This window comes from Cervus elaphus, chromosome 26, assembly GCF_910594005.1.
Source record: "Cervus elaphus chromosome 26, mCerEla1.1, whole genome shotgun sequence".
NCBI classification, from domain to species: Eukaryota; Metazoa; Chordata; class Mammalia; order Artiodactyla; family Cervidae; genus Cervus; species Cervus elaphus.
This window is the reverse complement of record NC_057840.1, coordinates 37280976-37303454: the sequence shown is the minus strand read 5'-3', so window position 1 is coordinate 37303454 and position 22479 is coordinate 37280976. Positions and strand designations below refer to the sequence as shown.

At 38.4% G+C, this 22479-nt stretch overlaps 1 protein-coding gene across 1 annotated transcript in view; it reads right to left on the bottom strand.

The window, feature by feature from the left end:
• Nucleotides 1-21287, bottom strand: part of OPRM1 (opioid receptor mu 1) — a 51170-nt gene extending 29883 nt beyond the window's left edge. Inside the window, exon 1 of the mRNA XM_043888015.1 lies at nucleotides 20699-21287. Coding sequence (XP_043743950.1) covers nucleotides 20699-20991 — 293 coding nt within the window. The 5' untranslated portion in view covers nucleotides 20992-21287. The remainder of the gene's footprint in view (nucleotides 1-20698) is intronic.
• Nucleotides 21288-22479: the final 1192 nt, after the last annotated feature.

Below are 22479 nucleotides of genomic sequence, written 5' to 3'. Positions count from 1 at the left end.
TTTATGAGAGTTAAATAACTCTCAGGAATAACTGTGGCAGAGGCAGAATTTAAATTCATATCAGTTATAGTTTATACTCTTTGTTATATTACATTGCACAGTATGTACCATGGGATATAAGCTTTCTATGTGAGAAATAATAACTTTTATAAAGTACAGTAAGGCTTACAAACACTTACATATACCTTTGTGTAAACTGATGCTCACAAAAATCTTACTATACCTAAAACAACTATGATTATTATTGTTACTTTTTAAAATGAAATTTCTTTTTAAAAAATGTTAATTTAATTGTATCTTTTAAAAAAATTTTGGCCACACCGTGTGGCATGTGGAATCCTAGCCTCCTGACCAGGGATCAGATCCAGGCCCCCTGCGTTGGAAGTGTGGAGTCCTAACCACTGGACCGCCAGGGAAGTCCTTATCCTTGTTTTAAAGGGAACTGAGCTTTAGAACAGTTGTCAAGGACAAAAAAGTCTTGACATCATACACTTGAAATATTTGGGTGCTTGTTGCTATGCAAGTAAAATGCCTGGATAGTTTGAAATTTTTTTACTGGGAGTGTGTGTATGTGTCCTGTAGATAGAACCCTTCATTGCATTTAATATTAGCACAACATGTTGGAGAGAATTATACATTAGAATACTGTGTAGGAAGTTGAAATAACGTTCTCATTGCTCCTGAGTTTTGCACCAGAGATTTAATTAAGATCCGTGAAGACTCAATTTAAAATTCCATTTGTCAGAACTGTTGATGAGCATTCCCTGTTTATCCCCTTTAATGTGTTATAGCACCTGCTGATATCTAAATATTTTGGCATTCAATTAATTTCTGCAACAGTAACTGTCCAAAATCTTTTAGGACCAATTGAAGGAAATAGGAAGGTAATGCAATTAGTGCCTGGAGATCTTGGCTTATGTAAAATAGTGTATTTATATTAATTGTTTTCCACCCAAGAAGTATATAATCCTTTATAATTTAACTATCATGTTGACCTAGGATTTTTATAGGAAACAAAAAACCATGTGCTGAGATCTTTTAAAAAGTATTTTCAGGCAGAGAGATTTTTGGTATTTTTCCTTCCCCTATGGAGATTTCAACAGTACTTGTTAGCAGAAAATATGATTCATGAATAGACTAGTTATTTGGCAAAGCAAATAAGCCCCATTAATTTTTAAAAGTTGAAATTTTAGGCTTGTGGTGCAACAAGGGCTATTAAATCAATATAGAATTATCTTTCAACTTGGACTAAAATCACTTGGCACTAACATTTTTAGTCACAGATTAATGTATTTTAATATAGGGAAACTGCAAACATGATCTTGAATTATCTTTGGTGAAAAAGCTCTTTAATGCAATATTTTATCACTTTTCAGGATTATCTATTACTTTTGAAATTTTCTCCTCTTTTATTTATTTTCTGTAGTTTTCCTTATACTGTTGTACATCCATTTTTTTTAGAATCTGAGAAATATAAAAAGTAAAATACAAATCACCATAAGTTTAATAGGTAGAGACAAACTGATAACATTTCATGTTTAACACTCTATGATCAAAGTTATATATTTCACATTTCTTCTAGCTTAATACTTATATTGGACTTTATGTATGAAATAGAATATCAAGCATTATAGCGCGTTTTTAATTTTCATAACTGCATTTATATTTTCAAAATAACTTTTTTTCATCATAAAACCCTCTGAGTGTCAACACTGAGTCAAACAAGCATTTACTTAACACCTTTTTATTTTTGCCAAATACTGTACTGGGCAGTGGTTCTCAACTGAAACAAATGTTGGAGGGGCATTCAGTATGGTGAGAGACCAGAAACCAGTGTTTTCCAAACAGTGTGTGAGGTTTTCTGGCATGGTAGCCGATGATGTGGCAATGTTGAACGAAGTATCTCACCTATATTCAGGCTTCAAGAAAGTTACCATTATTCAACATTTGTTTCATCACATGTAGAGTGCCCAGGGAAGTATTAAATTTGCTTCTGGAGTCACATGCCTGGCTCAGGCTGCCAAGGATTTTGTCTCTGATTGTGGCAGGAAGGGGTTAGTAGAAGACTGACTGTAAGTAAGTCTGTCTATTTTGTTTGTTTTTCAGAAATAAATGTAAATCTAGCTGTTTTCCAATTAGTCTGTTTCCCAGAAACAATTACAAACCTATGTTAAATGCATTTAATTTAGAAATTTTACTACCATTTTGGGTTTCCCAGGTGGCAATAGTGATAAAGAACCTCCTTGCCAATGCAGCAGATATAAGAGACACAGGTCTGATCCCTGGGTTGGGAAGATCCCCTGGAGAAGGGCATGGCAACTCACTCCAGTATTCTTGCCTGGAGAATCCCATGGACAGAGGAGCCTGGTGGGCTACTGTCCATAGCGTCCAGAGTCTGACATGACTGAAGAGACTTAGCACGTATGCATTATCATTTCAGTTGTTCAGCTACCCAGTCGTGTCCAATTCTTTGCGACCCCATGGACTGCAGCATGCCAGGCTTTTCTGTCCATCACCAACTCCCAGAGCTTGTTCAAACTCATGCCCATTGAGTCAGTGATGCTATCCAACCATTTAGTCCTCTGTCATCCCCTTCTCCTCCTGCCTTCAATATTTCCCAGCATCAGGGTCTCTTCTAATGAGTCAGCCCTTCCCATCAGGTGGCCAAAATATTGGAGCTTCAGCTTCAGCATCAGCCCTTCCAATGAATATTCAGGATTGATTTCCTTTAGAATTGACTGGTTGGATCTCCTTGCAGTCCAAGGGACTCTCAAGAGTCTTCTCCAATATCACAGTTCGAAAGCATCAATTCTTTGGCTCTCAGCCTTCTTTATGGTCCAACTCTCACATCCATACATGACGACTGGAAAAACCAAAGCTTTGAATAGACAGACCTTGTTGGCAAAGTAATGTCTCTGCTTTTTTAATATGCTGTCTAGGTTGGTCATAGTTTTTCTTCCAAGGAGCAAGCATCTTTTAATTTCATGGCTATAGTCACCATCTACAGTGAGTTTGGAGTTCAAGAAAATAGTCTGCCATTGTTTCCCCATCTATTTGCCATGAAGTAATGGGACCAGATGCCATGATCTTCGTTTTTTGAATGTTGAGTTTTAAGCCAGTTTTTTCACTGTCCTCTTCACCTTAATCAAGAGGCTGTTTAGTTCCTCTTCACTTTCTGCCACAAGGGTGGTGTCATCTGCTATCTGAGGTTATTGATATTTCTCCCAGCAATCTTGATTCCAGCTTGTGCTTCATCCAGCCTGGCACTCCACATGATGTACTCTGCATATCAGTTAAATAAGCAGGGTGACAATATACAGCCTTGACATACTCTTTTCCCAATTTGGAACCAGAACATTTTTCCGTGTCCAGTTCTAACTGTTGCTTCTTGTCCTGCATATAGGTTTCTCAGGATGTAGGTAAGGTGGTCTGGTATTCCCATCTCTTTAAGAGTTTGGGAATGATCGGTTTGTTATAATCGACACAGTCAAAGGCTTTAGCACAGCCTTTGAAGCAGAACTAGATGTCCTTCTTGAATTTTCTTGCCTTTTCTATCATCCAACAAATGCTGGCAATTTGATCACTGCTTCCTCTGCCTTTTCCAAATCCAGCTTGAACATTTGGACGTTCTCAGTTCATGTACTGCTGAAGCCTAGCTTGGAGAATTTTGAGCATTACTTTGCTAGTGTGTGAGATGAGCGCAATAGTGCAGTAGTTTGAACATTCTTTGGCAGTGCCCTTCTTTGGGATTGGAAGGACAGGATTCCAGTCCTGTGGCCACAGCTGAGTTTTCCAAACTTGCTGGCATATTTCATTTTATGGATAGTGGATAATTATGCTTTTTACTGGTTTATTTTCTGCTCTATGAAGTGGGACTTCCGATTCTTGGCTTAAACTTTGTGCTTTTAAATATCTGTGAAATGGTAGGTCCATAGCAGAGGCCAGAAAAGTCCCTTTAGTCACCTAGGGTGACCTCTCACATGACACAACACCAAGATGAATCCATGGCTGATTCATGTCAATGTTTGGCAAAAACCACTACAATTAAAAAAAAAAAAAGATGGATCTGAATTTCTCAGTCTCACGTTATCTTGTGATTTCTCTTCTTCCACGTCCTGGGAAGAGCCTCACTGCCATTGTTCTGATATCATAGCTACTGTCATCTTTCTTCTCCTGGGGAGCCATACATCCATTGGTTTTTCAGGGAGAAAAAGAAACTTGTCCACTGAGGATTCCTCTCAGAATGTTTGTCTATCCTATTGATAGAAGAAGCAAAATTCCATGCCCTGGTCCTCTCCCTGGATAATTCATGTTCTTCAATCTGCTTCTAAAGCGTGGGAGGTGAAAGGAAGTAGAGTGGAGTCTATGGGAAGACTTTGGTTTTGGAAGTGGAATAAAATAGGATTCCACATCTTTTCATAAGGACCTGAGAAGCAAAGAAAGACTTAAAGGCGAGAGCCATGTGTGAGAGGGAGGCTTGTCAGTACTTCCGACATCTGTTTACCTTATTTAGGCTCTCTGGAGTTAATACTGACATGCCTGGTTACTTTCACTTGGCAGTAATTCCAGTCGACTTGCCCCTAGCTTGTCCGTCTGGTGTTTTGCTCAGTAGAGAGACAGAGGAATGGACTAAGATGCTTTTCTTTGAATTTAATTAGGCAGATGATTTAGCAGGATCTTTCAGTCAAAGTGTATCTTTTCTTACCAATTGATTCTTCTCAAATTCTTGCAGATCCAATTTTTCTCAGTCTCTCTTATCTCTCAATAACCCCTCTCCCATTTGGATTCCTGGGGACGGTGAAGTTGGAGAAGGAAAAGGCCAGGACTCCACAGACCCAGGTTCTCATCTCAACCTGAATATGGAAACTCTTTTTGCTCCCCAATTAAACAAAAACTGCACATGTTATAAGAATTTCACTTTGGAAAATTACAAGTTTCTTTCGGCTATTAACATTCAGAGAAACAATGTTCTACAAGTTCTTATTTTGGCAAACCAGAAATGGGACACTGAAACACAGAGGGCTGAAATAAGCATGGCATTAACATAACAGTATAATCAGTATAATTCAATGTACTGAAACATTTCAGCTCCATTATGTCCTATTACCCTTTGTTACTGTGTTAAATTCAGGGGTGGGAGAATGTTTTTTTAAAAAAAAAAAAGATAGTCTCATTCTCCAGGATCTTACAATTTTGCAATTTTGTAAATTTCGGTTTTTTTTTTTTTTTTTTAGAAATGTAAAAAGGGATCACTGAAGTAAAGGAAAACATGAGGATGGCCTGGTGTTTGGCTGAATAATAGATCCAAAAAGCCTCCTTTGATCTGTCACTCACAGTACTGAGATTGGCATCCCGGCTGTCTCCTGATCAGTTTGTTGATGTGAATTGTTAGCATATGCTGCTCACAGCATAAAATGATGCTTCCAGGGATCAAGGAAAAGAGTACCTCTATATCACAATTGAGATTTTGTAGTTAGAAGTTCCACAAACAATTAATGGATTTTATTATTATTATTATTATTTTTCAGGTTGAAGGGCAGACTCAATCAGAGACCTGAATCCAGTTATTCCAGAGACAGAAGCTCAATCCAAAATGTCACAGCTTAATACGAAGGAAAAACTCCAGATTTTGACCTCTCAAAAGCCAAGTTTCCTATTTACTTTATTCTCATTTCAGTGGGGGCACAGCCTATCAATAAAGAAAAAGTCATGAAGAGGTTATCAATTAGGGAACATTCTGGGAAGTATGATAGGTAAGGTAGGATAATAGGCTAGTCAGGCATCCTAGTGAGACTTCAAAAATTAGCTCAATGAAACTAAACCTAACAGTTTTGAAAGACCTTAAGTTTTTCAGGGCCATATAGGTCTTGTTTCAGATCTTAGTATTGAACTTCCCTGGTAGCTCAGATCTTAGTATTATCATTTATTAACTGGCAAATTTGGGCTTATTACTTAAATTTTCTGAGATCTGCTCTCTTCATTTGTAAAACTTGAAAGATATCAGTATCTTCCTTAAATGGTTGATGTAAAGATGAAAAAATTTCAATAGTATGTTTAAAGATTATTGATATGGAGGCTAATGTATACTGTAACTTTCAACAAATGTTAGCTAAGGTGATATAGATGACGATGCCTCTTATGGGTTTCAAATTTAAAGAAGCAGATACTATGTGCTCTGATAAGACAGAGGTTAAATGTTTATACTTATAAAAGTGTTAATTTTGCTCTGCTTGTATTAATTTTTTAGAATGTTTTCTCAGGTGTGCTAAAGGTAACTGATGCATCAAAGCCTAGATTTTTCTAAAATCACAGCAATTTTCCTTGACTTCCCCAATGATTTGATATGTTTAACTTCACATCTCCATCTATCTTGACTAGAATGTTGACTAGAATATATTATTTTCAAATATCAACTTAACTTCAAACAGCTGTGTGGGCAGAATATCTCAGCTACATCAAAGCATGAATTCTATTGTTTCAGGAGACTAAATTTTCTGATAAAGGACATATATCTTTTTGTAAAATATGTTTTAAAAAGCAATTAAAGTAAGGATGTGTGGAAGGTCATGTTCATTCATTCATTCATATGCTCTTATTTTTGAGTTTTAAGTGCTCAAAAAATAGTACTCTTGTGGAAATTATCATTGGTTTGGTTTATATGTCTTAATATATGCTTTGTGGCATTGACTCATGTACCAGTGTCTTTCATGGAAATGTGACACATTTATTTAAAGACTGAAAACTTCTGTTTACTTTCAGAGTAATGATCCTTTTTCAAAAGATGACATCAATTTCTCCTTCGATACTTGTACCCTAAATTCTACAAAATGGATAGCAATTTTAAAGAACAGAAGATTTGAGCTTGACTTCTAACTTGAGCTCTCTGCTGCCTGTGTTTCTAAATGACAGGGTGTTCAGAAATAAAACAGACATTGTTTCAATGCAGGGACACACTGATGAATGTCTTCCAGCAATGGCTCTTGAGATTTTCTTCCTGTGAGTCCCATTCATTCCAGACTCCACTCTGCCATTGCATTATCCTTCATCCTTGTGGAATGTTTGTAATGTCTGCTTTGAGAAATACTTATAAATCCTAGTCAATGGGGTTCTCTCTTTCACTGTCTGTGAAAATTAACCAAGGCCCGCTCCACTCATTTTTATCTTGTCTCTGAAACATAAATAATATGTTTAATGAAATTTGGAAAATTAAATAAAGACTTAAATCAAAAAGTATCCCATTGCTTGGCTTGGTAATGGAGGAAGGTAAACTACCATAATTGCAATAAACCTTGGGAAGAGTGTTTGTCAGATAGTATGATTGAAGAACCCTGGGTCAATTACCATAGTCCTACCTTTGACATTTATCAGCTGGTGAAGTGGTTTAATATTCTTCTTGACTAGACTGTACTTTTAGAGATAGGTATAACCTGATCTGGGCTTCCCAGATGGCTCAGTACTAAAGTATTCACTTGCCAATTCAGGAGACATAGGTTTGATCCCTGGGTTGGGACCAAACCCAGGAAGAGGCAACCATTCCAGTATTTTTGCCTGAAAAATCCCATGAACAGGGGAGCCTGGCAGGCTACAGACCATGGAGTTGTAAAGAGTCGGACATGGCTGAGCGACTGAGCATGAGAACTCAGTCTATTTTTCTCAATGGCATATTTTGGAGCTTCTAAGTGGGTGCTCGGTAAGCAGTGTTCAACAAACATGAGCTTCAAATTCATCTTCTTTAGTATTAGTTTGGTTTACAATGTCTTTCCCTGTCTATACTCATATTTTTTATATGTTTTGTTTATTTTGCAATGTAGTTAAATAAGCTTTCTTTTGTCATCAGAAGGAAAGACTGTTTGAAGGATCTCAGTATTGCCTGCTTTTAGTAGGACCTCTTATCTTAGTGGCCTTGGATCACCAACATCACCAGAAGCATGCTTATATTCAATTTCATTCAACCCATGTGGTTTCCTCTTTAGAACTGATGGGGACTGAGTAAGTATGAAATTATAATGTTTATAATAATTTCCCTTGTTCTTTTTGGCGGGCACAATCAGGGTCTGATAGTCAGGTCACACTGCCAGCAGCATTTTTCAATTAGCATTTAATACTCCCCCACAAAATGCTCAACCTTTTGCTGGCACTGAACCCAGTGTTTCAGTGAAAAATTGCTCAGAAGCAAAGGCCTTTTCTTTCATTGATCTCCTTGTTCCCCTACAGTTTCTGTACTTGGAATACTCTCAGCTTTCAGGGACACTGTAGATCTCATAGATGTTATTTTCTACTTTGTGCTTGCTTTATTTGTAGTGTTTACTGCTCTGATTTTAAACATTGACAGGCATTGCCTTGCAAGTCCTGGAAAAATCCATTATGAAGGTGTTAGGAACAGACATTCACACAGACTCACTGTACCATCATTAATGCATCCTCCATGAAGAGTTCCATCTTTTTCACCTATTTTACTGTGATTAGTGAGTCAGACTCTAACAGAAGCCAGGACTTTTCACAAAGATGTTATTTTAAATTTCTAAATTTTCAAAGCTTGTATTCAGAGGACATCACTATTATAAGTTATTTTTTTCTAATTCAAGTAAACTATTCTGCTGAGTAAAAAGGAGTTTTATCATATGAAGTCTGTGTTTAGACTTAGAGTCTGCCTTAGACACTTTGACTATAATACCAGTTTAGTGTGAAACATCTAAGTTAAAAATAGCTATTTTTCCCCCAAAATAATTAGTTTGTGTCTTTTTTCTCTATCAAACTTTTTATATAATATAGAGAGGCTAATCAATAGGGAGCTGAGTAAATTGTGGTTAAATGTCCTTAGAATTCTGTCCTTAGAATTATGTTCATCATCTTAGTGTCAACAAAATGAAATTGGAGTGATCCAGGGCATTGGAATGAATCAAAGAATGATAACAGGGACTCCATGCAATGCCTTGCCTTGCCTCTGCAGAAATCGTGATTCCAAAAGGCTAAGCTGTATTTCAAAGTGTAATAATACGATTGACTTATGAGAGGGCAAGAATACTGAGTAAATGTTGAGATCCTGCGTGCTGATGAAGTGAACCCAGTGGGAGGGAAGAGAAGAAATTACCAGAGGGAGGGAAATTGAAAGTGAAAGTCGCTCAGTCCTGTCTGACTCTTTGCAACCCCATGGACTATATAGTCCACAAAATTCTCCTGGCCAGAATACTGGAGTGGGTTGCCACGCTCTCCTCCAGGGGATCTTCCCAACTCAGGATCGAGCCCAGGTCTCCCACATTGCAGGCAGATTCTTTTACCAACTGAGCCACCAGGGAAGCAAATAGCTAAACTCCTTACTCTTACATAGCACTTTTAGAATTTACAGCACATTTCCATATATCTTATCTAATTTGGACCTGAACTCCAAGTGAGGTTGAATGTGATTACCATTCCTTTGGTAAAGTTAACTAGTGAGACTCAGGGAAACTCTGTGGCTCTGATAACTAGTGAGAGGCAGAGATTCAAACATGAGTCTCCTTGTTCTAGGGTTAGCACTGTGTCCACGCTAGAACGCCTACTATTAATGGAACTGATTGGTCAACTTCAGGGAGATTTTTAAGACATCCTGGGCTTTTGCTTTTCAGGGAGGTAGTTTAATTTACTATTTATTCTATAAACAGCTTCTTAACATTCAGAGAAATTAAACATATGGACAGATCTCTTACACCTCCTTGCCCAGCAGGACTGTTTTCTCCTCCATGAAGTAGAGGTCCAGATCTGTGCGCCTCAATCTTGACTGTACACTAGACTCATTAGACTCACCAGGGAAGCTTTTAGATCTATCTATGCCCAGGAGCTCTGCCCGGAGTGTCTAATTTCATTAATCTTAGGTGGAAATGGGTTTTCTTTCTCTTGTAAAAGGCTTCCCAGGTGATTCTAGATTTCCCTGCTGGTCCAGTGGTTGGGAATCCACCTGCCAAAGCAAGGAACATGGTTCGATTTTCAGTCAGGGAACGAAGATCCCACAAGCCACGGGGCAACTAAGACTGTGAGCCACAACTACTGAAGCCTGTGCACCTTCAAACCAGTGCTCTGTGATGAGAGAAACCGCCACAGTGAGAAGCCCGTGCCCAGCAAGGAAGAGTAACCCCAGCTCTCCATAACTAGAGAAAGCCTGCGTGCAGCAACAAAGACCCAGTGCAGCCAAAATTCATACATACATACATAAATAAAATCATTTTTTAAAAAAATAATTCTTCGTAGGTGATTCTAACATGCAATCAATATTGAGGACCACTGGAATAGAAGATCTGAGAGATTTTCTTGGTGTCTAAGTGTATTGCAAGGGTTTCTGCAATACCTCAGATGCTCCATGAGTTAACTCGAAGGAGACTCAAATTTGAGTATTCATTTTATCCTGCCTGGGTTTCTCGCTAGAATTTAGCTCCAAAAATCTCACGGAAGACATTCTGGGAACTGTAGCATTCTTCAGCTAGACTATCTTACTCATCCAGTTGGATCGCTCCCTAACTCGGCTCTCCTTGCGGACTTGTACCTGGTGGCCACCCAGCTGATCTAAAGAATCCCTGTAAATTCCAGAAAGTTTTCTCTGAGCACAAATGATCAAAGAAGCAGTCATCTGAATACAGATGGGGACTGAATTAAAGATGTGAAATCAGACAAGGAAGAGATTCCAGGGTATTTTAGGAAATGACTGAGCAAAACCAAGGGCAGGAAGCCAGAAGATTGCAAATACCACAGAACACCTAGGCTGCTCCTAGTCCTCTTTATCCGGCTGGACAGTCTAAGTTTTAAAACACAGCCAATAACCGTTTTCAAAACAACTTTTGAAAACCACTAAAAACAAAATTTTAAAAAATGATCAAGTTATGTAAGTCAGAAAGAAGAGGAAAAAATTCCAAGTGATGAGCTTTTGTGCTTCAAAATGCCTATGTAGAGGTGGAGGGAGATGAAGCTGCCAGTCACCACCTGGGTGCATGGGGGTGGATGTGCATGCAGGTACAGGTGTCTTTGAGGACAGATTTCATATTTGCTAAGAAGTTAATGTGAATTTACAGGTGATGGTTTCAATTTTTCCTGAAAGCTTCAAATGACTGAAGATGAAAATACTGTGAGAAGGCCTAGAAAATTGCACTGATTTAAGATAACCACAAAGCATATCTAGTAGATGGAAATTTTTTAGAACCACTATTTTCTAAGCACTTGGTAATGGTGGTAATAATGGTAATGGTGGTAATAATGGTAAGAGTGGTAATAATGGTAAGAATGGTAAAGAATATTGTAGACTGTCTGGATCAGATGAAGACTAGGAGTTGCAGATGGCCACTGGAGTGACATGGAGATGGTCCTGTGTGATTACTTTTTTGACCCAACTTCAACATCCGTTTCAGAAAAGCAGTATCCTCTGTCATAAAAAAGTGGCATTCTCTTTCCAAAAAAACTATGAGCGCTTTTCTGATTTGTATGTATCAGGCTTCCCTGACAGCTCAGTTGGTAAAGAATCTGCCTGCAATGTAGGAGACCCCGGTTTGATTCTCGGGTTGGGACGATCCCCTGGAGAAGGAATAGGCTACCCACTCCAGTATTCTTGGGCTTCCCTTGTGGCTCAGCTGATTTGTATGAAACCTCATTTTGTACGGATATTTCTTCTTCTTGTACAACACTGCAAGTTGGTACTAGATATTTTAACAAAATGCTTTGTTTCCATCTAGTAAATAACAAAATGCAATCAAATTTGCCAAAGAAGAAGATATGCTCTTTTTACAACCACTGCAAGACCATGAATTCTACTCAGTACACCTGTACCAGAGTTTGGCAAATCACAGCTTGTGGGCCAAATTTGTCAGCTAAGCATGGTTTTCTGTCAGAATGGTTTTACATTTGTAATTTGTATTTTGATTTTTTATATGTATAATAATTAGCTTGGCTGTTTTTAATCTGAGGCTGCTATAAGGAAGTAGATTGGTAACACTTATTATGGAATAATTTGCATTATAGAATGAAGTAAGCCAAAAGAAAGGTTTGTATTATTTTGTACTGAAAGAAGAATCATTTCATTCTTGCAAAATGAGTCAACAAAAGAACATATGGCATGATTATTTTCTGATAGTCAAATGTATGGATTTTCATAAAATTCAAAATATTATATTCATAAAATTCATAAAATAGTAGGTAAAATGATTAAATATGCTATTAGAAAGTCAATTCTTTTTTGTTATTAATGAGAAATATTTTAGAAGCTAAATTTTTCCATGTCTGCCTTCTACATCTGTTTTAGTTAGAATAACAAAAGCCAAAAATAAGTTTATAGGTAGTTTTATATTTTTAAGTGGTTGAGAAAAATAATATTTTGAGGCATGCAAAAATTATATGGAAATTCACATTTCTGTGTCTACATAAAGTTTTATTGGAACACAGTCATGACCATCTATTTTCATTTTGTCTACTTTTGGGCTACTGCGGCAGAGTGGAATAATTGTGACAGAGGACATGTGGCAACAACGCCTAATATATTTACTTTCTGGCCCTTCACAGTGAACATTTTTAACCCCTGGTCTAGACTGTGAGGCCATCCCTCTTCATCTGATGGGTGTCAATTGTGTGCACATGTAAATGTAGCAAAATAAGGTGAATTCTTACCTTGGAATCATTTAAACTCAAACTTTACATTGGCTTATGAAAACATCTTGGTATAAAATAGATTTTTTAGATTCCAGAATTGCCTCCCCACTTCACTGGTGCATTCCCAGCCTTCTCAGAGTGGAAGGACCAGGCTAATTCACATATCTGGAACCATTAAATTATAGGCAGTTTAGCTTTCTATTGAAAACTAGGGTAAGAATTTTGTGGCTGAAAAATTACTCCAAACTTTGTTGAATATAAATATCAAGTACACTATATAGAAAGCAATGAACAAGGACCTACTATATAACAAAGGAAACTCAACCCAATATTCTGTAATACCTACATGGAAAAGAAACAGAAAAAAGCATGGATATAGGTATGTGTACTGTGTGCTAAGTTGCTTCAGCTGTGTCTGACTCTTTGTGACCCCATGGACTGTAGCCCACCAGACTCCTCTGTCTATGGGATTCTCCAGGCAAGAACACTGGAGTGGATTGTCATGCCCTCCTCCAGGGGATCTTCTCAACCCAAGTATCGAACTCGCATCTAATGTCTCCTGCATTGGCAGGCTGGTTCTTTCCTGCTAGCGCCACCTGGGAAGCCCAGATACAGGTATGTGTTTGCTGTACTTGGTCGCTCAGTCGTGTCCAACCCGTTGCAACCCTATGGACTATAGTCCGCCACGTTCCTCTGTCCGTGGGGATTCTCCAGGCAAGAATCCTGGAGTGGGTTGTCATGCCTTCCTCCAGGGGATCTTCCCAACCCAGGGATTGAATCCAGGTCTCCTGCATTGCAGGTGGACTCTTTACCATCTGAGGCACCAGCGAAGTCCAGATGTAAGTATATGTATAACTAAATCACTTGGTTGTACATGTGAAAGTAGCAGGTCATTGTTAATCAACTCTACTCCAATATAAAATAAAAATTAAAAAAAAATGGCCCCAGATGTAGTGCTGAAGGGCTCTGCAGTGTCCTAAACACAAGAGGACTGTGAGGTGCCTAAAAGAGAGAGTAGACATCGTAGATTTTTCATGCAGATATTATAGAGGTGCTGGTCATGAGTTCAGAGCCCATGAGTCAACAATATATATTAAATAAGATGCCTTTTAACAGGAACACACATAACAGAACATTATGTATTGATTAGTTGATGAAAATGTAACTGTATGCTCACAAGATCCTCCCCCTACATTTCCTCTAGAAGCAAGCTTCAGTCTCCTCTAATTCAGTAGATAAAGTGAATTCATAGGGGAAAAAAAAAACCTACCATGAAAAATGAGAATTGATTATAGTAACTTTTAATTTTTTCACTCTTTAAAATTTTACTTTCTGTAGGTAAATTATAAGGCTAACAATCTATTTCTCATTCAAAGTTTGTGGGCTTGTGTGTAGATATATATGTGTTTTATTTGAATTTATTATTTGCTGATATCAATCCATTGGTACAGGTTAGTTTTCATAGCTCAAGTCATAAAGGCTAAATATGCATGAACAAGGCAATGAATTGAGGGAATTGTCTGAAATAAGCTTTACATTTGAATAATCTGAGGCATATCTGCTGTGCTGAAAACTTTGAATTACATTTTAAAGATATGCAGTCCTGTTATTCAAGTCTGAAATGTTGAACTTTTTGACTAACAGAGAGATCTACAACTGTAGATCAAATTTTCAAGGATAAGCATCAGATATTTTGAAAAATTTATGAGAAAATGCACAGATTTTTTCACAATAGTAGCATTTATTATGGATTACACTTCAGGGAAATTGGTGGTAAGAGTACTTTGAGGAGGCTTCAAAGTGGAATGGATTTAAATTGGGACTTGAAGAAGAAGAAGAATTTTGATAGAAGAAAGAAGTATTGAGATCATGAGGGAAAATAGAAAAAGTAAAGAAAAGGTATAAAAGAAATTTATATGTAGCACTTTTGAAAACAGTGAGTGGATCAGCTTGGTTTAATTTATTCCACATTAAATTATACTAATACTTGTTAGTACATTTTAATGATTACTATTTGAATCACTTCAGCACACTTACTTATATTCAACTGATAAACTAATACATGATTGAATTGAAAAAGCAAATTTACTTGAAAATATCCTTGCCTGGACAGAAACTGATGTCCAGAATAGAATGATCTCCTTCTCATTTCATAGACTCCACTGCATGTTTCATCCTGTGTGATAGCCCTACCTGCCCTCCCCATTGGCTTACAAAGATTCACTTGGTTAGGCTTGGTAGAATCTCTCTGATAAGTTTTACAATGCAACATCCAGAAGGTGATTAATTCCTGAAGGCAAATATTAAAATGATTTCTGAATGAATTAAAGAGAAAATGAAAGAGAGAAAAAGAGATAGAGAGAGATCAGAATTTAAGCTGAATCTGAGAAGTCTGGGTCCAGGTCAGAATCTTCTGTGTGATCTTTGAGACTCAACCACAGGCAATCACAAAGGCTCTACCTGGCAGGCTTCATGGGGGAAAGCATCCTTCCTACCACTACTTAGTATACAATCTCCAGGGAGTTGTGGGCAAGGAATTGTGCCCCTCTCCCACCTTTACCAACCACGCTCTTGGGTGTATATGCATCCTTAGCCCAACCACCTCCATCTGGAGACCTTCAGGAAAGGCTTTAAGACACTTTGCTTAATGGATAGGGAGTAGGCAACAGCGATGGACAGTATTCAGCATAATTCTTGAGGTCAGGGAGCCCTTGGTGCTTTTGGTGAGACTCTTCCCAGGTGTCTCTCTGGAGACCTTCGTATCAGGGGTCCTTGAAGAAATTCTTCTTACTCTGTGCTTTCCCACTTTTACCCCATCCTTTTGTGTTAGTCCTGGCCCCTAGGTCCATAAAATGGGAAGTATCCTTTGGTTTGGGGCTCCTTGTGCAGTGAGATGATGACTCTCTCATCTCTTTTCCCCTTCTCCACATCTGTGCTCATACATGCAAACTGGTGCCTTTCTGTGGGGAAAACGGAACACTGAGGATGGCATCTTTCCTGTTTAACCTTTTGCTTATTCTCTCCCTGTAAGTGAAGAAAGACTTGAAAGTGACTTTCAGTGTCGTTCATTCTTAATCAGCCACTACAACATCTGGCAACTCAGCATTTTCTTTCTCTGACAGATCCATTTGAGCTCATTTAGAATCCAAGGAAGTGAGATGGAATGCGAAATCATTTAATGTTGTAGATAACTAGCTTTTTTTCTCCAGATAGTACAGGTGGAAAAACTGTGGAGAAACAGTCCTTGAAGTCACCATAGAAAATGTTAGTACTACTAGTTACCAATTAGACTAGATGTTAGTCTAGGTGACCCATTTGGCAGAAGAGGACTATTAGGCACTGAGAGTTTGAGGTTGAACCATTTTTGGCACTTTTCTTCCATGCTACTCTTTCATTCTGGATTTATTTCTTGGCTCAAGGACTCTTAGACTGAGGTACTGGTGGGGAAGGAAATAAGGTGGCCTGAAGCAAGAATGGATGGGTAAAGAAAGGAGTTGCTATGACAAGATCATTAAATGATGTTTCTTGTATGCGGTGCTTCTTGTGTCTGTTATTTCACTTCACTTTCAAGGGCCCTGACATTTGCTTGAGCTTACCTGTAATGAGTAGTATTACAGTTATTACACAACAAGGGGTCAGCGGAGAAAGAGATGGTAGTTTGTGTCTTCAGAGACCTTTCACTTTCTTTACATATCCTTCTGCTACCATCACCCTGACCTCAAGAAGTATACTGAATACTATCCATGGCTGTTGCCTACTCCCTATGCATTAAGCAAAATGTACTAAAACCTTTCCTGAATCCTGAGGCAGAAAGAAATTGAAAGGAAAAGCTTGTTTTATAAACTGTCTTGGTAGTTCTGACTGGAGTTGTGTAGAATCTTTCTTAAGAATTTCTAATTGTCAAGAACAATTAGAGTAGTAAAACAATTAGTGTAGTAAACTTACACTCAATGAGTTCATAAAGCTCTATTTATTAACCAGAATTTACATTGTAGCCAGTTACAAAATAACAGAAATGATGAGCTTTGCAGTGCTTGAGATAAGAACTTGGGTGAAGGTAAGTCATTTTGGAAAGAGATTTCAGGGAACCGAGGTCGGAGGAAGGCTGAGTACTGAAGAACTGATGCTCTCAAACTGTGGTGCTGGAGAAGACTCTTGAGAGTTCCTTGGACCCCAAGAAGATCAAAGTAGTCAATCCTAAAGGAAATCAACCCTGAATATTCATTGGAATGATTGATGCTGAAGCTCCAATACTTTGGCCACCTGATGCGGAGAGCCAACTCATTGGAAAAGGCCCTGATGCTGGGAAAGATTGAGGGCAGGAGAGGAAGAGGGTGACAGAGGATGGTTGGATGGCATCACGAAGTCAATGGACATGACTTTGAACAAACTCCAGGAGATAGTGAAAGACAGGAAAGCCTGGTGTGCTGCAGTCCATGGGTCGCAAAGAATTAGACATGACTTAGCTACTGAACAAAGAACAGCAAAGGTAGGAAAGAAGAAAAATGAAACAGAAAAGGAGGAAAAGCTAGCATATGGCTTGAAATGGTCATAATGTGGACCAGACCTTCCAATGTGCCTTGTGATCTGTGCAGAACTGTGCATTATTTTGACTGACTTTTTTTCTTTAAAACATTCTTGACAATAATATACTACTATCCCACTTTAAACAATGGCTACATTCAGCCTGGATGGGAGAGGAGTTTGGGGAAGAAAGGATACATGTATATGTATGGCTGAATCCCTTCACTGTTCACCTGTCACAATATTATTAATCAGCTACATCCCAATAGAAAATAAAAAGTTTAAATTAAAAAAAGGAAATTAAAAAACCCCAACAAGTGGAAGATGTCAGCATTCTTCACGCCAGAGAAGACCACCTGAGCCCAGATTTAAGGAACCAGAAACACACACCAGGAGACCACCTGAAACCAGATTCAAGGAGTCTAGGTCCTTACATACACTAAACTTATCAGCAATCTGACCTTTGAACTATTGCTATAAAACTCATCAAATCCTCCTATGTGGGACTGCACAGTTTCTGGGACAGAAGCCCACTCTGTCCCCCTTTGCCTGGCAAAACAATAAAACTATGCTTTTCTACTTCCAAAAAAAAAAAAAAAAATGATTGCCATGTTTTGTAATATTTTATCACCAAACTTTTCCAGAATATTTGTTGTGATTTTTATAATATAGTTATCCCACAAGTAATTTTTTTTCTTTAAGACCAAAAAGCCTTTTAGATAATGAATAGTTATAACATTCTATCACCTAACATCTGGATTTTAAAACTTTAGATATGTGACATTATCTCTTTTTCTCCCTTGTGTTTCTTAGAACAACACTGTAAGAATGATACTTAAGTTATGTCATTTAATAATGTTGTTGATGAAGGTATGATGATGATAGAGTGAAGACACGGGACAGAAAATAACTAATCAAGGCATCTATAGTATCTTTGTTGTTATTTTTGCTGTTATCTTTGTTGTTATTTTGCTGCCATTGTCATTAGAGCCTCATGGTTTAGTCAATGTAATAAGACATTCTAATAAATGTTATGTTTATTTGGTTAGAAAACCCTAGCTACTTAATAATTCAAAAGTATTTGTTGAATTTTGAATAATAGCAAGAAGTATTTTATCTCAGTACCTTAATAGATACAGCATTGTATTAATCTTTTTAACAGAGGCAATAATATCTGTGAATTGATCACTTTGTAGTGAAGTAACCATAGCATGGAGATAGTCTAGTTAAATATTCTCAGCTAAATAGATATAGTTCCTTCACTCCCTAGAGGCTTTTCTCATTACTTCATTGGTTACTGAACTATTTTTCTGTTTCACAGTTGTATTCCCAGACAATTACCTGACCTTGGAATTAAACACCTGACTTTCATAGGTGGGTGTTTGAGGTGCCTTTTCAAATAGTACTGTATTCTGGTTGAAACTTTAAGCACAGAAAAATAAAGCATAATATCATGTTCTCAGTAAGAGACACGGTCACCATCCTTTTCCAAGTCATCAAAAGTTCAGAGGTAATACCTTTAAAACAAAATCACCCAACTAGTAATATCTTTAGCACTAGAATAAAGCTAATCTGTTTATTCCACAGCCAGTTGTTGCTCTATTGGCTCTCTGCTTTATAGAAAAACATAAGCCAGAGAGGAGAAAAATGAGGACGGAAAATACCAAGAGAAGCAATAAAAGCATAAATGATTATGTTTTAGACGACAGCATTTCAAGATGGTTTTATGATTTCTCTTCATTCTTCATTCTCCAGGATTACAGACATAAATTTGGATTAATTTATTATTTCCACATTACTCTGTCAATCTTGTAGTTGAATTAACTTAAATCATGAGCCACTCTAATAAACAGAAAATCACATTGGCTAAGAGCAATTCCATGGTATTGAACTAATGAACTTATCTGTCCTTGGAGAAATCATTTATATTTTCTGTGCCACATTTTACTCACCTAGCCTAGAAAACCTCTAGGTTCTCTTATGGCCCTATAAGCTTATGATCCATGAATTTTCTTAGGAGAAATGAGGAATTTTCCCTTCATGGGGCAGGGATGTATTGCTATTTTTATTATCATAAATGCAAAATAAGATAGTTTTTATATCTGATAGGAAGCTTTGTATTGAATTACATAAAGTAAATGTTTTAAAGATAAATTCTTCCATTGATTCTCTTCCTGCATTTTTCCTTTTGTTGTTATCTTTCTTTGCAATAGATGGTGCTCTTTACTCAGAGAAACTACTTATATGATTCCTCATCAAAAGATCAAGAAAATTAGTTTTAATCTTTAACAATCATTAATTTTAAAAATTTATAAAAAATTTAAAAAATCAGACCTAAAAGTAGAAAGAATTGATTACAAATAACTTGTAGCACCTTGATAATGAAAGCATAATGGAAAAAAATGATTGTTAAGTGATTCAAGAGCTCCACTGAAACATGCAGTACTTGCTGAATAGATGAAGCCAATATTGCAGCTAAAACATGGAAGTACCATAGAACCCCTAGTAGGAAGAACATCCTAAATCAGGAGCCATTTTAAAGTGTTAAAATAATTATCTACTTCTCAAAAGTTAAAATATAGTATTCCATATTAACATGTGGGATTTGAATAGGCACATCAACACTAACACAATCTACATCAATCTCAGCTAATATTGAACTTGTACACTCTTTGCCAAATAAATCTGGAACATCTGGACAAATAGAAACTGGGCCACAGACTCTTCTGAAATAATCTCATTAGATGAAGACACTTTTTAATTTTTCTAGAGCAACCATTACAACTTCCTATGTAATAGTTTATCCTCCAGAATTATGCTGTTTTTGGTCACTTCTAACTTGTTTCAACTTTGGGGGGCATCGAAAAACAGTCATGTCTTGCAGTTCCAAACCACCTAACCTATTCCTGATTCAGTTTGTGACTCCACTAGCAAATCTGTAGCTGCCAACTGCAAAGTGGTCTAGGCAACACAGCCGTCACCTTACAGCAAAACAGCACCATTTACTGTGGAAAGACGCCAGAAAAACTTCCTCTATGAGTGAGGAAGAGGAGGGTGCAGAGATGGTGCAGCAAATACACTGGAATCAGCAGGAGCAGGAAAGTCGCCAAAGTTCATCTCAGAAAAGAACAGAGAAGGAGATCGGCCCCTCCTCCCCCCAATTAAGGATGAAATAACTAGAATTTCTCTTCTATTTTCCACAAATTATTGTTTCCACAGCTCCTTTGGAAGGGACTGTGGGACACTGTGCCTAAAAGCCCAGAGCTCTTTTGGCTCAGCATAAGCAAGCGGCAAGATTGAGTGTTTTTTTTTGTTTGTTTGTTTTTGTCTTGCCAGAGCTTTAGAGCTTTTACCAAAACAACTTCTCTGTTTCTGAAATTTTGGATTCTTTCTTTACTAACGGAGGGAAGAATAGAAAAGTAGGCTTTTGTACTCAAGTAGCAACCACTCTGTCTACTTCCACCTCTTCATTCTCCCCTGTTTTACCTCCTTTTTCTCATCCTCCCCGCCCCCCACCACCCTTTATGCCTCGATCAGCCACCGAAATCCGGAGCCCTCTGGCCTTCCTTACCTGACAATCACATACATGACCAGGAAGTTTCCGAAGAGCCCCACCACGCACACGATGGAGTAAAGGGCCATGATGATGACGGCCGTGATCATGGAAGGGCTGCCGGCCGAAGGGCACAGGATGTCGCTCCCGCCCAGCTCGGTGCGGTTCGGACCGCATGGGTCGGACAGGTTGCCTTCTAAGTGGGAGAAGTTGACCCAGGAGCTGGGACTAGGTGCTGGGGAGCAACCTGAAGGGTGTGTGAAGGGGTCAGTGCAGTTGCTGGCGTTCGTGGGGACGGCGCCGCTGTCCATGGTGCTGACCGCCGGCCGGGACCACGTTGGGAGGAACCGCGAGCACCCTGACTTTTCGGGTTCCACGCGCCAGCCGCTTCGTCTCGCCGCTGCCACAGCTCCTGTTATTTCTTACAGCGACCAACCCCGGCGGAGCCAGAGAGAAGCGTCAGGCAGGCGAGAGCCAAGCATCTGACATTATCCTCTGCTTGTAGCCCCCTCCCACCTTAGAGGCACACAGACAGGGCTCCGGCCCCGCACCGCCGGGGGGAAGGAGGGGCGGGCTGTGCGGGATCCGGAGGCTGGAGCCGAGGGAGGAGGAAGAAGTGGATTTTGCGCAAAGCGATCCAACGACTCGGTTTCCCAGAGTTGCCCTCCTCTGTGCAAACACCTCTAAGGACAGGCAGGACCAGCAAGGGAGTTGGAGGGAAGGGGTTGTGAGTGAGACAAAAGGAGAGTTTTTGGCGGATGCAAAGCGTAAGGAAGGGGGCTGACCTCACATTTTCCAGTGCCGTTTTCTCAGTGTACCATGACAGAAAAGACACTGGTCTGACGCCACCCTGACATCCCAGACCCCAGCGCTCTTCTATCCCTGCTGCCTAAGCAATCATATGGGGCAGGGTACATAGAATCCTCTTCTGCAGCCCTCCTTGCCTCAGACTTCTTCTGTCTGCAGAAAAAGTCACCGTGTCTCATTACTAAAAGAGAATTTCCAACCCTTCAACCCTGACTGGAACAAGAGTGATTCCTTCTCCGAAGAAGAGATGAGAAACAAACTTTTAGAGAGGATATGTATTCCCTTTACTTCATATTCCCTTATTTCTCCTGTAGTAGAAGCTTTATTTGCATCTAAATTCTAGCTTGCTGACAAAGATGCACAGGGAGTTGTGGTTTTCATAAAAGTCAAAGAAAGACAAGGGTGACATTCCATATATGAATCTCTTAGGTTTGGAGTTTTTAATTATTGGTTTTATCTCCAGCCTTCCTACATGTGCTTCTCAGTAGAAGATTGTGAAAACCAAGTATTTGCATTATTTCAGTGTATTCTAGTGTAGACCTTCCAGGAAAAACTACATAGACATCTGGAACTGGAGTGGCTCATACAAGTTTGAGGATTATTGATATGCTTTAAAATTTGATAATTCACTTTTAAATCCACAAATGTTTCTACTTTATTCATAAATTTTGTTTTGTTTGTCTTTGTTTTTTGGTAATGTTAACACAAATTCTGAAGTAATTCTCATTTCTATTCATGAGTATATTTGTCTGCATATGTATCTTTTAACTACTAACACTATCATTAAAGATCCCCAGTTGGTTGTAGAAAGCTATATCCTTGGTGAACAGGGATCAGGGTGAGGTAGGGAGCTTGGAAAGAACATTTAATTCTGATATTATTTTTATCACTTGCCTTGAAAGCATAACACTGGTAAACTCCACTAATCATAGATGATTTTGCCAATGTTCAGTATTATTTTTATCTTTTTTTATGTTGAAGGATATAATTTC